General features: G+C 43.9%; 1 protein-coding gene across 1 annotated transcript in view; it reads left to right on the top strand.

The window, feature by feature from the left end:
* Positions 1-16,897, top strand: part of CMKLR1 (chemerin chemokine-like receptor 1) — a 356,209-nt gene extending 339,312 nt beyond the window's left edge. Inside the window, exons 6-7 of the mRNA XM_044275813.1 lie at positions 15,779-16,025; positions 16,699-16,897. Of these exons, the coding sequence (XP_044131748.1) occupies positions 15,779-16,025; positions 16,699-16,748 (297 nt within the window). The 3' untranslated portion in view covers positions 16,749-16,897. The remainder of the gene's footprint in view (positions 1-15,778; positions 16,026-16,698) is intronic.
* Positions 16,898-18,177: the final 1,280 nt, after the last annotated feature.

Here is an 18,177-nt window from a genome sequence, read left to right as displayed (position 1 = left end):
AAATTCAGGAGTATCTATAATAAGGAGATAGCGATTCGCAGTGCTAGAAAGTGCTGACCTTAATTGAAAATATGCATACCAAGCCACCTCACCTAAATTTGCCCCTTGCTTTAATTCCGCAAGGGGCAAAATGTGTCCACCACTGACCACTTGATGCAGGTACTGAACATTCTTGGTCCTCCAATACTGGCTGCAACTCAAATCGTTTAAATTCAAAAGCTTTGGGTTATGCCATAATGGAGTGCAGATGAGTGATGCCCTAACACCACACCAGTTCCTTATATTTCGCCAAGACTTTATAGCCATTCTGCAGAAAAGTGTATACCCATTTAGTGCATTTGATAAATAGTCAGACTCAAGTACTGTAAAAAAATCCGCAAAGCCTGAATCTTTCACCACCTTACTGCAGAAATGGCTATTTTCCCACTCATTAAACAAGCAGAGTTGAGAGGCCACAAAATAGCCCCTAAAATAGGGGAGGTTAAGACCTCCCCGATTATAGGGCATAGAAAAATAGAGTACCTTCAATCTCACACGCTTCCTCCCCCATATTAGATCATTAAGCATCCGCTCTATCAATCTGAAGTACTTATCTACAATCCATACAGGCGAATTGCATCTGTTTTGGATAAAATCCTTTGTGCCGTGGAAAACAACGGCTCTCTGGTGCAGGGGATGTCCACGCAATTGGGTTCAGTGCAGAGCGACATCTCTTTAATTAGAGAAGACTTAGTAAAGATCCGTGACCGAGTCCTCAATGTGGAAAAAACTGTTTCCCTGCAAACCGATATAGCCACCTTAAAATCTAAAACTTTGCTTCTCGCCTCAGAAAATCAAGTGCTACAACATAAGCTAGAGGATCTTGAGAATAAGTCAAGGCGGAACAATGTCCGTATAATTGGTTTTCCAGAAGGGGCTGAAGGCCGGCAGTTAGAGGAGCAACTCAAAGATGTGGTCATGCACAATCTAGGCAGCGATAATTTTTCTCCTATGTTCCAAATAGAAAGAGCCCACCGAATGCCAGGAGGAAAACCTACTCCAGGGAGGCCGCCGCGTACAGTTTTAATGAAACTATTACTGTCCGCTGATAGAGATATGATATTAAGAAGAGCCAGAGAATGTACACCCATTGAATATCAGGGTTCTAGGTTGCTCTTTTTTCCTGACTTTGCGCGCCAGACTCAGGAAAAGAGACGTAATTTTATAGAGATAAAGAAGCGCTTGGCGCTAAAAGATATCAAATATTCTCTACAGTATCCAGCGAAATTAAGAGTGATCTATAATGGGACTTCCCTGTTTTTTGAGACTCCACAACAAGCGTCAGACTGGATTGATCAAACGGGCATTTGAAATTGTGTATTATCATGTTCGAAGGGATGGCTGGGAGGCGGGGCTAGGTTGGGGGAGAATGGCCGGAGGCTAGAGGTTCGCTGACTAGATCGGGCGGATCAACGGAGAGGGGGGATGGGGGGGGGAACCCACCTTGCAGATCGGGGTCTTTTTTTTTTTTTTTTTTTGATTGATGTCTATTAGAATTGTATCTTGGAATGTCAGAGGGCTCGGGGAAAGGGTTAAAAGGCAAGCTATTATGGATGCAGTAAAAAGATACCTTCCAGCAATTATTTGTATAGTAGAAACTCATCTCACTAAAGAAACCCTGCGCCGTCTGGCAACGGGATGGCACTCTCAATCTTATCACTCCACCTTCAGCGGATCTTCCAGGGGCGTTTCAGTCCTGATTCATAATTCTGTAGATTTTATCCTTATAAAATCCCATATAGATGATCAGGGTAGATTTATTTTCCTACACGGTAAGCTGTATGGCCACAGTTATATCCTGGCTTTCTTCTATATACCCCCTCCATTTTCAATGTACCCATTGACTCAGCTATTGCTCTTTGCTGAAAATAGATCAGAATGTCGGTTAATCCTGATGGGGGACTTTAATGCGGTTATGGACCCCAACAAGGATAGATTCACTTTAGATGCAGATCGGGGGAGGAACCCTTGTAACTCCTTGTTGCCCCAGTTTTGTTTAGAGGTAGGAGTGGTAGATATATGGGAACATCTCGGCGGAGGAAAGAGAGTATACTCTTGTGTCAGTAGGGGGGGAGAGCAATGTCTCGGATTGATCTAGCACTCACCAATGAGAGCAATTTGAGTAATATCAGTAAGATACGATACGGAGTAAGAACTGTTTCGGACCACTCACCCGTGCTAATTGAGGTTCGCACTGGGGAGAATAAGGATAGAAGGGGGCTAGGATTCAAGCTGAACCCATATTGGCTTGCCATTATGGAGAATCCTCAGTCTATTAAACTACTGATATCCTCCTTTTGGGAGGTGAACTCTCCCTCTGCTAACATCAACATAGTATGGGATGCCCTGAAAGCATATCTAAGAGGGGTCTTTATAAGTGAGATTGCTGCAGCAAGGAGAACATTTAGGGGTAAAGAGGAGGAATTGGTTAAGATCGCTGTATCTACAACTGAGCGTTTTACCAGCCAACCCACGGAATACAACAGGGAAGAGATGCAGAAGGCTAGCTGCCATTTGGAGAAGTATTTAGTAGAGAAAGCAAATCATAGAGTATTCTTTAAGGGGCTCAAATATTTTTCAGAGTCTGGATGCCCTGGTAAGCTCTTAGCAAGAATAATCACACAACAAGATAGAAAAAATCAATCTATTACTTCAATCCGGAACTTAGAGGGGGAAACTATAACAAATCCAGAGGGGATCAGGGATACCTTTCTTCAATATTTTGCTCAGATATACAGATCCTCTCCCGGTATGTCATCCGAACTGGCGATGCGGTTCTTGGTTAGGATTTCACTTTCTACTCTGAATGAAGCTCAAATAGAATTTCTGGAAGAGGAGTTGTCTCTCTCTGAGCTGAAGGAGGCTCTTGGGTCTATCTCGGGGAGCTCATCGCCAGGACTGGATGGCCTTCCATATGAAGTTTATCGTAGGTATGGTGAGACGATCCTCCCCCAGCTGTTAGAGGTGTTTTCCCAAGCAATACAGGGAGGGGGGTTTACCATGCTCTATGATGGAGGCTCTTATTGTTTTAATTCCAAAAAAGGATAAAGACCCGGCAGAATTGAGCTCCTATAGACCAATTTCTTTATTAAATACCGATGTTAAGTTATTATCAAAAATTTTGGCTAGGAGGCTCTCGCGGGTTATATCCACCATTATCCACTCAGATCAAAATGGTTTTATGCCAAGAAGGGGCACCCATCACAACCTACATAGGCTATTCATGAATATTCAGTCCCCGGGGAGCGGCACCCGCTCCATCCTGTCGTTGGATGCTATTAAAGCCTTCGACAGGGTGGAGTGGACCTTTCTCTGGGAAGTGATGAAAAAAATGGGCTTTGGCCCAAGATTCTTGGCGATGGTACAGCTCCTATATAACTCCCCAGTTGCTAGGATAAGGATTAATGATATGACAACAGAGTTTTACATTAGGAAGAGGCACCCGTCAAGGCTGTCCTCTTTCCCCCCTGCTATTTAATATTTACATTGAACCCTTAGCGGCTAGTATTAGGCAGGATCCGAGGGTGGCTGGCTTTGGCACAATGGGGAACTATGATCGAGTATCCCTTTATGCAGACGACATTTTGATTTTTATGCATCAAACAGACACTACTCTTCCTCGCATAATGGACCTGGTTGGTCTCTTTTCCGGTCTGGAGATCAACTGGGAGAAGACCGTCCTTCTCCCTATAGACGAACTAAGGGGTGAATGGGATAACCAGCTAACGATCTCAGATTCAATAAAGTACCTGGGGATAACCGTTTCTGCCAAACCCCAGGAATACCTACAGCTTAATCTGCTTCCCCTGTTGATAAAGGGCTAAAATTAAGATATGGCAAAAAAATCCTGTTAGCGAGAGCGGACAGAATTTCATTAATAAAAATGGTAGTGCTGCCCCAGGTTCTTTATATCCTGTGCAATTCGCCAACATTGGGGGTCTTAATGGTGGAATGATCTGAGGAACAGTCAGGTCCATAAATATTGGGACATCAACACAATTGTAACATTTCTGGCTCTATACACCACCACAATGTATTTGAAATGAAACAAACAAGCTTTAACTGCAGACTGTCAGCTTTAATTTGAGGGTATTTACATCCAAATCAAGTGAACGGTGTAGGAATTACAACAGTTTGCATATGTGCCTCCCACTTTTTAAGGGACCAAAAGTAATGGGACAGAATAATAATCATAAATCAAACTTTCACTTTTTAATACTTGGTTGCAAATCCTTTGCAGTCAATTACAGACTGAAGTCTGGAACGCATAGACATTACCAGACGCTGGGTTTCATCCCTGGTGATGCTCTGCAAGGCCTCTACTGCAACTGTCTTCAGTTTCTGCTTGTTCTTGGGGCATTTTCCTTTCAGTTTTGTCTTCAGCAAGTGAAATGCATGTTCAATCGGATTCAGGTCAGGTGATTGACTTGGCCATTGCATAACATTCCACTTCTTTCCCTTAAACTCTTTGGTTGCTTTTGCAGTATGCTTTGGGTCATTGTCCATCTGCACTGTGAAGCGCCGTCCAATGACTTCTGAAGCATTTGGCTGAATATGAGCAGATAATATTGCCTGAAACACTTCAGAATTCATCCTGCTGCTTTTGTCAGCAGTCATATCATCAATAAATACAAGACAACGAGTTCCATTGGCAGCCATACATCCCCACGCCATGACACTACCACCACCATGCTTCACTGATGAGGTGGTTTGCTTAGGATCATGAGCAGTTCCTTTCCTTCTCCATACTCCTTTTCCCATAACTCTGGTGCAAGTTGATCTTGGTCTCATCTGTCCATAGGATGTTGTTCCAGAATTGTGAAAGCTTATTTAGATGTCATTTGGCAAACTCTAATCTGGACTTCTTGTTTTTGAGGCTCACCAATGGTTTACATCTTGTGGTGAACCCTCTGTATTCACTATGGTGAAGTCTTCTCTTGACTGTTGACTTTGACACACATACACCTACCTTCTGGAGAGTGTTCTTGATCTGGCCAACTGTTGTGAAGGGTGTTTTCTTCACCAGGGAAAGAATTCTTCGGTCATCCACCACAGTTGTTTTCCGTGGTCTTCCGGGTCTTTTGGTGTTGCTGAGCTCACCGGTGCGTTCCTTCTTTTTAAGAATGTTCCAAACAGTTGTTTTGGACACGCCTAATGTTTTTGCTATCTCTCTGATGGGTTTGTTTTGTGTTTTTTCAGCCTAATGATGGCTTGCTTCATTGATAGTAACAGCTCTTTGGATCTCATCTTGAGAGTTGACAGCAACAGATTCCAAATGCAAATAGCACACTTGAAATGAACTCTGGACCTTTTATCTGCTCATTATAATTGGGGAAAAGAGGGAATAACACACACCTGGCCATGGAACAGCTGAGAAGCCAATTGTCCCATTACTTTTGGTTCCTTAACAAGTGGAAGGCACATATGCAAACTGTTGTAATTCCTACACCGTTCACCTGATTTGGATGTAAATACCCTCAACTTAAAGCTGACAGTCTGCAGTCAAAGCACATCTTGTTCATTTCATTTCAAATCCATTGTGGTGGTGTATAGAGCCAAAAATGTTACAAATGTCTCAATGTCCCAATATTTATGGACCTGAGTGTATCATCAAAAATATATTTTTATTGTCCCCCTCTAAACCCTAGGTGCATCTTATGGGCCGGTGCGTCTTATAGGGCGAAAAATACGGTACTTGCTTGCTCCTCCTCCCGACCTCCCCTGCCTTTTGCGTAAGCCGCGCGCCATGACATCACGCAGAGGCACTGTAACGCTAGGGTGAGTCAAGCCCTGGGCTCCTTCCTGAACTGCAGGCAGTGCCCGCTTCCAGCCCTGAGCCCAGCTGCCCAGAGCATTGATCCTAAGCCTGCTGGAGTCTTTAGAACTGTAAGTATTTACAGTAATTCACTGTAAGCTATAAAATATATATATATATATATATATATATATATATATATATATATATATATATATATATATATATTTGTTTTATGTGAGTAAGGGTGCTGGGTGGTAGGAGAAGGGGCGATGGAAAAGGGGGAGGGGTACAGGGAGGGGTTAGTAGTACAGTACTATCTGCACATTGTAAAAAAATAAAAGTAATCTGCAATATACTATATACTGTATTGGTGTCAGAAGTTGTGCTTTTTTAATTTTTAGAGTAATGATATAGCCATTTTATTTGATACTTTTGTGCTGATTATTTTTTTTTCTCTCCATATATTAAGGGACACTATAGTCACCAGAACCACAACAGCTAAATGTAGCAGTTCTGGTGACTATAGCATGTCTCTGCAAGCTTTTTACTGTAAACACTGCCATTTCAGAAAAAAGGCAGTATTTACATTAGTACCAAGGAATACTCATCAGACGGCCACTAGAGGTCCTTCTTAGTAGTGATGGATGAACATCGGCCGGGACGGTTCGCGAACGATCAAATGTTTGCGAACAGCGCGTTCGTGGTGGGCCCCATTAACTTTAATGGCAGGCGAACCTGAAAGACCTTCAGGTCATATTTGCAGCCATCAAATACTTACTAGAAGTGCACAAATAGTCCAACAACATGAACAGTGGCATACCAGAAGGGAATCAATGGCAAAAATTCCCACAAAAAATATGTATTTTATGCGTCTTAAATAGAAACTCTAAAAAATGTGCGCTGCTGGAGCATAGAAACATTTTATTTTAGGGAGTAAGGAAACGAGAGTACGGGCCCCAAAAATTAGGCATTTACCTGACAGAAAATAACTAGTGATTATTAGTGATGAGCATGAGGTGCCATATTCGATTTTGCAATATTTCGCGAATATTCGTTATATTCGCCGAAATCGAATATTCTCTAATTTTTTTTTATTGCGTCTAAATATGCAAATTTGTAGTCGCATGTTGCGATCTATTAAATGTCTATAATCTCTAGTGTTCAGTTCAGTGTATACAATACAACTTTTCTATATTTACGGTTTTGAATATTCGCTGTATTGCAATATAAAATCAGACGAATATTATAAAAAACAATGTTATTGCAATATAGCATTAGCCAGTAGCCAATAATGGTAAAAATTAAATTAAAGATTTAAAAAATACTAATGCACTAAATCCGCTGTGTGTTTTACGAATATTCTAGATATTCACATACATAATTGACCACGAATATTGCAAATATTCTAAAACCTGATATATCAGCAATACGTTGAATATTCGTAAAAATACACAGCTTAAACGGCAATGAAATGTTCGTATGCTCATGCGCATGCGTTTGATGAACTCCCGGCCGGAAGTAACCAGTTTCATCTTGAATCCATCGTGCGTCAGTTTGTTCCATGCGATTGGAAAGATGGTGGCCAGCAAGTTTAACCCTTTCACGACCGCAATCTGTATATATACGTGATAGCTGCACATATCCCGTGCAGCTACTACGTATATATACGTTCTGGCAGCTCTTTAATCCAAGCGCTGCAAAGCGCTTGGATTAAAGCTTCTGCCCCTGCCCTGCTGCTGTCACGGACAGCATACAGTGCAGTAATGCCGGCAAGGGACCAATCAAAGTGGCCCCTTGCCGGCAATCGATCCGATTGGTTAGTCTGTGCAGACTAACCAATCGGATCGTGGCAGTGTTAAAATGCCGGTTTCATGCTCTGATCTGCGCTCTGCAGATCAGAGCATGAAATCAGGTAATATGTCCTCGGGTAATAAACCCCCCTCCCGCCGATCTGTGCCCCCGATCTGTGGCTGTGCCCCCCCTTATGCCGCCTGCAGCTCAACTTCTACTAGCTGCCGTGATTTGGTCCGCCCCCTCCCCGCCCCATGCAGTCATTTTGTAGCCTCGGCGATCCCCCCCCTACCCATGCAGTCATTTTGTAGCCTCCCCGATCCCCCCCCCACCTTTCCAGCGCTGCCCCCCAATCCCCCTGCTGTGTGCGATGGCGGCGGCTCAATTACTGAGCTGTCGCCATCAGCAGAGTGTCAGCTCTATGCTGACACTCTCCTGTAACCCCATAGATGCCGTGGTTGCGGCATCCATGAGGTTAACAGAGGGAGGGAGCTCCCTCTCTCAACCATCGGGGCTGCAGCGCTGTGATTGCAGCACCCGATGGTTGCCATGACAACCGGACGCTTTGCAAAAGCGTCCTGTTGCCATGGAAAGGTGTCCAGTGCTGCCACCTACAGGAGGTGTCCAGTGCTGCCACCTACAGGTGTCCAGTGCTGCCACCTACATTGCAAAGTATAGTACAACTATCAGCCCCACTGGATCTTGAAGATCCAAGAGGGAACTGATAAAAAAGGGAAAATAATAAAAGTAAAAATAAATAAATAAAAATGTAAATTAAAAAAAGAAATTGCCTTTTCCTATAAAAAAATGAAAAGAATAAAATAAAATACACATATTAGGTGTCAGCGCGTCCGTAACGACTGCCTCTATCAATATATCACATGATAGACCCTGTCCGATAAACACCATAAAAATAAAATAAAAAAAACTGTGCCAAAAAAGCTATTTTTGTCACCTTACATCACAAAAAGTGCAACAGCGAGCGATCAAAAAGGCTTATTGACCCCCAAAATAGTACCAATCAAACCGTCACCTTGTCCCGCAAAAAATGATACCCTATTTAAGACAATCGCCCAAAAAATAAAAAAAGTTATGGCTCTCAGACTATAGAGACACTAAAACATAATTTTTTTGGTTTCAGAAATGCTATTATTGTGTAAAACTTAAATAAATAAGAAAAAGTATACATATTAGGCATTTCCACGTCCGTAACGATCTTCTCTATAAAACAATCACATGACCTAACTCCTCAGATGAACGCTGTAAAAATAAATAAATGAAAACTGTTCCAAAACAGCCAATTTTTGGGTCACCTTGCCCCATAAAGTATAATAATGAATGATCAAAAAATCCTATGTACCCAAAATTGGTACCAATAAAAACCTCAACTCTTTCTGCAAAAATAGAGCCCCTGCACAAGACGATCGGCAGAAAAATAAAAAACATATGGCGTTCAGAAAACCAATCCAGCACAATCTGCCTTCCAAAAACCGTATGGCATTCCTTTCCTTCTGCGCCCTGCCGTGTGCCCGTACAGCAGTTTACGACCACATGTGGGGTGTTTATGTAAACCGCGGAATCAGGGTAATAAATATTGAGTTTTGTTTGGCTGTTAACTCTCAATGTGTTAAAGAAAAAAAAATTATAAAATGGAAAATCTGCCAAAAAAGTGAAATTTTGAAATTTAATTTCCATTTTCCTTTAATTCTTGTGGAACGCCTAAAGGGTTAATAAAGTTTGTAAAATCAGTTTTGAGTAACTTGAGGGGTGTAGTTTCTACAATGGGGTCATTTATGGGGGTTTCCACTATGACGGCCCCACAAAGTGACTTCAAATCTGAACTGGTTCTTAAAAAGTTATTTTGGAAACTTTCTTAAAAATTGCAAGAATTGCTTCTAAACTTCTAAGCCTTCTAACATCCTAAAAAAATAAAATTACATTTCCAAAATGATGCCAGCATAAAGTAGACATATGGGGAATGTTAAGTAATAAATATTTTATTAGGTGTCACTTTCTGTTTTGGAAGCAGAGAAATAGAATTTTGGAAAATTGAGAATTTTTCAAAAATTTTGGTAAATTTTGGATTTTTTCATAAATAAAGGTGAAATATATTGACTCAAATATATGACTAACATGAAGTACAATGTGTCACGAGAAAACAATCTCAGAATGGCGTGGATAAGTAAAAGTGTTCCAAAGCTATTACCACATAAAGTGACGCATGTCAGATTTGTAAATTTTTAGCTGGACACTGGGGCATCAATGACCCTTGGTCATGAAATGGTTAAGAGCTGAGGAAGAGATCCTCATCATAGTAAGTATAAGTAAATTGTACATTCTATCGCACACGCTTGTTTGGCATATCTTACTAATATTCTTATGTAGGTTTATTGAATTGAATTTTTCGTATGTCTTTGTATGTGGAAACTATTTTCGGATGGCCATTAAATTGGCATAGCACATACTTTGATTAGATATAAATAATAGGTTGAAACAAGTATTGTTGACATTCAAAGGTAATATTTTTTTCATATAATCATTAACATCTACTCATACTAGATAATGCCTCATGCACACAACAGTATTTTTTCACGGTCCGCAAAAACGGGGTCCATAGGTCCGTGATCCGTGACCGTTTTTTCGTCCGTGGGTCTTCCTTGATTTTTGGAGGATCCACGGACATGAAAAAAAAGTCGTTTTGGTGTCCGCCTGGCCGTGCGGAGCCAAACGGATCCGTCCTGAATTACAATGCAAGTCAATGGGGACGGATCCGTTTGACGTTGACACAATATGGTGCAATTGCAAACGGATCTGTCCCCATTGACTTTCAATGTAAAGTCTAGAGTCCCTTTTATACCATCTGATCGGAGTTTTCTCCAATCCGATGGTATATTTTAACTTGAAGCGTCCCCATCACCATGGGAACGCCTCTGTTAGAATATACTGTCGGATATGAGTTAAAACTCATTATTCTAGACAGTATATTCTAACACAGGCGTTCCCATGGTGATGGGGACGCTTCTAGTTATAATACACTACAAACTGTGTACATGACTGCCCCCTGCTGCCTGGCAGCACCCGATCTCTTACAGGGGGCCGTGATCAGCACAATTAACCCCTCAGGTGCCGCACCTGAAGGGGTTAATTGTACTATCATATCCCCCTGTAAGAGATCAGGGCTGCCAGGCAGCAGAGGGCAGACCCCCCCCTCCCCAGTTTGAATATCATTGGTGGCTGCTGCGATGTTCGTGTCCGGCCGGGAGCTCCTCCTACTGGTAAGTGACAGGTCTGTGCGGCGCATTGCTGTCACTTACCAGTAGGTGGAGCTCCCGGCCGGACACAGACATCGCAGCTCCCAGGTAAGTATGAATCTTTTATTATTGTACTATTGCTAAGTAACCTTGGCAACCAGGGCTGCAGTAGCGTCCTGGTTGCCATGGTTACCGATCGGAGCCCCAGCGATTAAACTGGGACTCTGATCGGAACTCCGCTGCCACCAATGATCGGGGGTGGGGGGGGGGGGGAGATGGGAGGCCGCACACTGGCCACCAATGTTGTTAATGCTATAGAGGGAGGGGGGCCGATGGGGGGCACACACTATGCCACCAACGAATAATTATTACAATACAGGGAGGAAGGGTGGGGCCGATGGGGGCGCACACTGTGCCACCAACGAATAATTATTACAATACAGGGAGGAAGGGGGGCCGATGGGGGGCGCACTCTGTGCCACCAACGAATTATTACAATAGAGGGAGGGAGGGGGGGGACCGCACTGGCCACCAATGATATTCAAACTGGGGAGGGGGGGGTTTGCCCCTTGCTGCCTGGCAGCCCTGATCTCTTACAGGGGGATATGATAGTACAATTAACCCCTTCAGGTGCGGCACCTGAAGGGGTTAATTGTGCTGGTCACGGCCCCCTGTAAAGGATTGGGTGCTGCCAGGCAGCAGGGGGCAGTCTTGTACACAGTTTGTAGTGTATTCTAACTAGAAGCGTCCCCATCACCATGGGAACGCCTCTGTGTTAGAATATACTGTCGGATATGAGTTTTCACGAAGTGAAAACTTAGATCTGAAAAAGCTTTTATGCAGACGGATCTTTGGATCCGTCTGTATGAAAGTAACCTACGGCCACGGATCATGGACACGGATGCCAATCTTGTGTGCATCCGTGTTCTTTCACGGACCCATTGACTTGAATGGGTCCGTGAACCGTTGTCCGTCAAAAAAATAGGACTGGTCTTATTTTTTTGACGGACAGGATACACGGATCACGGTCTCGGCTGCAAAACGGTGCATTTTCTGATTTTTCCACGGACCCATTGAAAGTCAATGGGTCCGCGAAAAAAAAACGAAAACGGCACAACGGCCACGGATGCACACAATGGTCATGTGCATGAGGCATTACTAAAATAAATAGTTAAGCATTTTTGATATGACAATAAACGTTTGGTCTGCCATCAAAGCACTATCTCACTGGCATCTGCTATATATTTATATGCTATCCATACATTCATGTGTCAGACGTGTCATTATGTATGGATAGCAGACAAATATATATCAGATGCACATTGCACATCTAATTTCCTGCCTCACACAATATACCCACACTCAGGGGCGTAACTAGAAGTGACTGGGCCCCACAGCAAATATTTGTAAGGGGCCCCCCTCAGCGCGCTTCGCACCTCCCTCCTCCTGTGTAAACCCCACTCCTTTGGCACAGTGTAGCGGTATACTGTATATTGTGTGGCACAGTGTAGGCTATATGTGTATAACATAAACATATTTCATATAAAAACTTAGTTACTTGGCTTGGCCCTTGGGGATCTCGGACACCACTTCAACACTTGGCTGTGGGCTCAGTGGAGCTGATGTGTTTTATCCTAATGAGAAAGATTTCATAATAAGGATTTAGAGAAGGGGCAGAGGGATAGCAGAGCAGAGAGAGGCTGGTGCTGCTACTAGGGGCTCATACCATGGGGGAGTAATAAAGCCCACCATAATGCCCCCCAGTAGTAATAATTCTCCTTATAATGTGACAGTGCAAAAATACCCCCTTGTAATGCCCCCAGTTGAGCTAATGTTTCCATAGTGTCCCCATAATGTGCCAGTATAAAATACCCCTATATAGTGCCCCCAGTAAATTCCCCCATAGTTCTCCTCTCCCCCCTCCCTGCTAGTGCCCCCCATAATGTACCAGTATAAAATGCCCCATATATAATGCCCCAGTAGATGCCCTTCAGTGTCCGGCCTCTGATAGGCTACCGGCCTAGAGTCCCTATAAGGCCCTCCAATAATGTGCCAGTAAGTGTCCCCATAGACGCCCCCCATCATGTGCCATTATCAAGTGCCTCTCTCCTCCCCCCCCATGTGCCAGTATCATAGTGCCAAACCCACCCATGTCCCAGTATCAAGTGCCTCTCTCCCCCCCCCCCCATATCCCAGTATCATAAGTGCCATCTCCCCCTCCAAAAAAAGTGCCAGTATCAAGTGCCTCCCCCCCATGTGCCAGTATCATAGTGCCAAACCCACCCATGTGTCAGTATCAAGTGCCAAACCCACCTCCCATGTGCCAGTATCAAGTGCCTCCCCCCCATGTGCCAGTATCAAATGCCAACCCCCCCCCCCACATGACAGTATCAAGTGCCTCTCTCCCCCCCTATGTGCCAGTATCATAGTGTCAAACCCACCCATGTGCCAGTATCAAGTGCCAAACCCACCTCCCATGTGCCAGTATCAAGTGCCTCTCTCCCCCCCCATGTGCCAGTATAAAGTGCCAAACCCCCCCACATGACAGTATCAAGTGCCTCTCTCCCCCCCCATGTGCCAGTATAAAGTGCCAAACCCCCCCACATGACAGTATCAAGTGCCTCTCTCCCCCCCATGTGCCAGTATCATAGTGCCAAACCCACCTATGTCCCAGTATCAAGTGACAACCCCCCCCCACATGCCAGTATCAAGTGCCTCTCTCTCCCCCCCATGTCCCAGTATCATAGTGCCATCTCCCCCCCCAAAAAAGTGCCAGTATCAAGTGCCTCTCTCCCCCCATGTGCCAGTATCAAGTGCCTCTCTCCTCCCCCCATGTCCCAGTATCATAGTGCCCCCCCCCCCCAAAAAGTGCCAGTACCAGGTGCCAACCCCTCCCCCCCCATGTGCCAGTATCAAGTGCCTCCCGCTCCCCCCCCCCCATGGCAGTAACAGTCGGGTATTAAAAAAAATAAAAATAAACACTTCTACTTAGTAGAAGTCTCATATTGTTTCAGTCAGTTGCAAGGCAGCCTTTATGGCTGTGTGGGTTAATGCTTTGCCATTGATATATTGGAGGTTGTGGGTTCGAATCCCAGACACACTAGGAGACAGTAAGATTAGATCCCATTAGCGAGGGGGCCCTGCACTGAGACAAGAATCGATGATATTTAACTAACTTGAAAATAAACTGTCACACACGCTGACGGGGCGCAGGTAGTTACGGCTGCTTGTGTGTAGTGTGTGTCAACAGAAGGCGGCCGGACGGGCCCCCAGTGGCGTAGGACCCCATAGCCACTGCTATGGTTGCTATGGCGATCCCTACACCACTGCCCACACTGCATACCATCAAACCACCACCCCCAACACACAAACACACACGCAGTCTATTCAAACAGCGGTCCAGTTGTTCTTAAACTACAACTCCCATTATGCCCTACTATAGGATGATAGCTGTAGGCTGTCATGGAATGATGGGAGTTGTATTTTTGCCACAGCTATAGGGCCGCAGTTTGCTGGAGGGCCGCAGTGTGCGGATAGCTAGTCTAAAGATTCTAATAAGTGTCCTGTTGGTCAGGAGACGTAATTTTTTACATTCTATATTCGCTGGTTCATTTAGCGTTACCCAGGGTGCACCACGTGGAGGCGGACCAGCTTTACACCCCATACCGTACCGTCACGTCACTAGACAGGTACATCTCTCCTCAGATGGACAATATCTAATAGCTTATACCCCACACACATACAATTTCAATACAATTTATATTTTATACATTTACGTTAACCTAAATTGTAGTATTTCACTCTCAAACAATAATAATTGTTGGTTTGGTGGTTGTGATGATGATGACATGGTGGTGGTCAGTTACTGCGGCATCAAGGCAGCGCACGACGAGCGTTTCCCTGTAATTAAACTACAACATGCAGAGCTTTTAGTTAGACTGCCTCTCGCCGTGTGCTGCCTTGCTGCTGGAACTTTTCCCTCGCCACCAGCGGTGTAGCTGCAGGCCCGGCAGATGTTCCATCTGTTTCCTTCACTGTCTCTGTTACATAATTTCATTGTGTAATACTGCCGAGGGGGGCCTGACCAAATCTTGTAGTCCTCCTCCTTCTGTGGGATGGGCCTCTTCTGGGTCAGGGCCGCAAAGCAGACGCTTCTCCTGCTTCCCCGATAGTTACAACCCTGGCCGCCACCATTATAGTAAATGTTGACGGATCGTTATTCTTGTCGCTGTGGCATATTTAGAGGGGCTGCTTGGGGGCCCTGACCCAGAAGGGGCCCATCCTGGAGGAGGACTAAAAGATTTTTTCAGGGCCCCCTCAACAGTATTACACAATGAAATTATACACAGTGACAGTGTATGAAATGGCTGAAACAGCTGCGGGGCCTGGTCTGAGAGAGCGATCTTTACTATCCACCGTTATGTGGGTGGCATGAAAGGAAGGGCTTGTGAAAATATTTCAGTGGTAGGTAGGTTGTCCCCATTAAAAATGTTGCTGTGGGGCAAAGTCATTTCTAGCTACACCACTGTCTGGGGGCATAAGTGAACTAGCGGCAGGACGGATCTGCTAATGTTAAAGTTGCGTAATATTAGTTTTTTTTTAAATTTTTTTGATTAAATGATTCCTTTTTTAATCACGCGGCGCCTGTTAGAGAGAGGATATGATGACCTCCGTTCACACGCGGACAAAAAGGTCATCATTCATGACATCATGGATGAGCTGAGAAGGGTGCATGGTGGGAAACACACCCCATTGGCCATGCTGAAGAAGTGGTCGGATCTCAAGCGGCGGCATCATGAGAGAATCCGCCAGATCCGGGATACTCACTGTCCAGGTACAATGATTATTGAGTGTTGGTGAAATAAACAAAAGTAATGTAATGCTGCGGTACATTTATTTGTGATTATTATTTTTACATAAGTCTAATTTGTTATTATAGGTGCTCGCCTTCCCTCTGTCAGGCGCAGGCCTGCCAGTAGGGATTCATGGGAGGTCTCTGCGTCTGAGGGGGAGGAGGAGGAGCAGCCAGGACCCTCAGGGCCCACAAATGCCCCTGCACCATCACAGGAGGAGGAAGAGGCTGGACCGTCAGCCCTACAAGAGTCCCCCCCCCCCTCCCCTAATTTTGGAGGATGATGAAGAGGAGGAAGAGGATGATGGAGTGGTCACCACCCCACACAAGGAGGGTAAATATGTGCTTTTGTTGTTTAAACTCATTCACACACACACACACACACACACACACACACGTATTAGTTTAGTTATATTGGATAACAGAAAGTCCCACACTTACAGTTCATTACAAGCAGGGTGACAAGAAAGTACTATCGCAACACTCTTTACAGTCTGTCACCCTTCAGGTTCCCTTCTGAGATTGTTCTGCGTTGGGATGGCCTGTCCACACTTTATCTTAACAGCCTTTTTAACAGCACCGTTATGAGAACATAGGATGGAGTATGTGTGAGACCTGTCCCACCCAATGTCTATGTTAACTATTAAAACCCGTTCAAAAATCAATATTAAAGACAAAACCCCAGAAACAAAACAGGTGTGCTTATTTCAGACGTACTGATTAAGGTAAATTATCTCCCTGAGGCGTACATCCCCTTTGAGACATACCAAGCATCCCTGATTCTTTCCTTTGGTTTGCATATAGCAACTTCAATCCTTAGTTTCTAAATATAATATTGTTTAAATACATTTTTTAATAATTATGGCAAAAATAAAGTTATAACAAGAACACTATTGTGCCAACGACCTGCCAACCCCGTCGTACTTTGCCACAGTCACCATACATGGCTCTTTTACTCAAGAATAAAGATTCTATATATCAATTTTTTTTATTTATTTTTTTAACAGTACTTAAAGCATTGGGAAAAAAAAATGACGGTCATTCAACGGGACTATAGGACCCTAATCAGGCAGTTCCGGGAGCAGCACTGCTGAAAAATAAGGGAGATCAGGCTGCAGTACTCCCACCAGATGGCTGTTTTGGAGGAGCAGCACAACAAGGCCATGGGGGAGCTCATGAACCTCCATGATCAATTAAAGGCCTTGCCTTAAGGCACATTGTTAATTTATTTTATTTTGTTAATTTGTTATTAATATACTATTTTCATGGTTAAAAAATATTGTGTGTTTGTTTTTATTTTATTAATTTAAGTTTTCTTATTAATTTTTAAACATTAGGTTAGAGTAAGGCCCCTATACTCCATCACAAACTCATCAGTAGACTGACAAACATCACCTGCAGGTACATATAAAAGGGACATTATTTGTCCTACACAGAACTTCAATGCATATTGATAATAGAAGTCCTTGATAATCGTTGAGTAAATGGCCTACACATAATTATTAAGCAATTGGATAATATCAGCATTTATGGTTGGTGTAGGCCTTATAATCCACCGTTAATCTCAGAATCATCTTGACAAACCAGAAGCAGGCATATGGTTATTTAACGTTGTAGTTTAAGGTCTACACATAGCCCTGACTCACTCTGCAGGAACAGACAGCAAAATGTTATTCGTTTTTAGCGTTAAGTGTAAAAGAAAATTCACATTTTTTCTCTATTATTCGTTAATCCAATTTTTTTGGGGAAAATAAAAACAATTGAAGACATCAAGTTTCACCTATAAATACAAGAAATAACTACTTTCAACATAAACACATTGTTGCGGAGCTTCAAGGTATACCCTCAATATCTTCACTTAAATCCCCTTGTAGCTGAAGAAACAGGTCAATACGCACCTGGTTTCAAACCTCCAACAGCCTCATTTACATACAATACATAGATTACTATGGTACAAGGAAAGGTGGGGTAAGACAATAGCAAGGGCTGATGGGAGGTTGAGGGGGTAGGGAAAGAGGTACAGACAAGAAAGACATTCGATAAGTGGCGATGTTTGCCACAATGCTCCCCCAGAACCAAGCTGGCATACACAGTCTGATCCCAACGGATCGGCTTGGGGATGTCCGGAGGAGCGCTCACAGATCACTTTTCAAGTTAAGTTTGTCTGGATAACCCGTCGGCGTTGCCATTTTGCTTCCCAGGGCGGTAGTGGATGGTAAAGTCAAAAGGCTGCAGCGCCAAACCCCAGGGCAGCAGCCCGGCATTGTCTCCTGACACCCTGTTCAGCCACACCAGCGGGTTGTGATCTGTGAATAAGGAAAAGGGTTGTCCATACAAATAGGGCTGCAGCTTTTTAAGGGCCCACACCACGGCCAGGCATTCTTTTTCTATGGCGGCATAGCTTACTTCCCGGGGTAAAAGTTTTCTGCTTAGGTAAGCCACTGGATGCTCGCCGCCATCTTCTCCGACTTGGCTCAGTACTGCCC

Source organism: Bufo gargarizans, chromosome 1, assembly GCF_014858855.1.
Source record: "Bufo gargarizans isolate SCDJY-AF-19 chromosome 1, ASM1485885v1, whole genome shotgun sequence".
NCBI lineage: Eukaryota > Metazoa > Chordata > Amphibia > Anura > Bufonidae > Bufo > Bufo gargarizans.
Note: the sequence above shows the minus strand (reverse complement) of the source record. Positions and strands in the feature narration are given on the sequence as shown.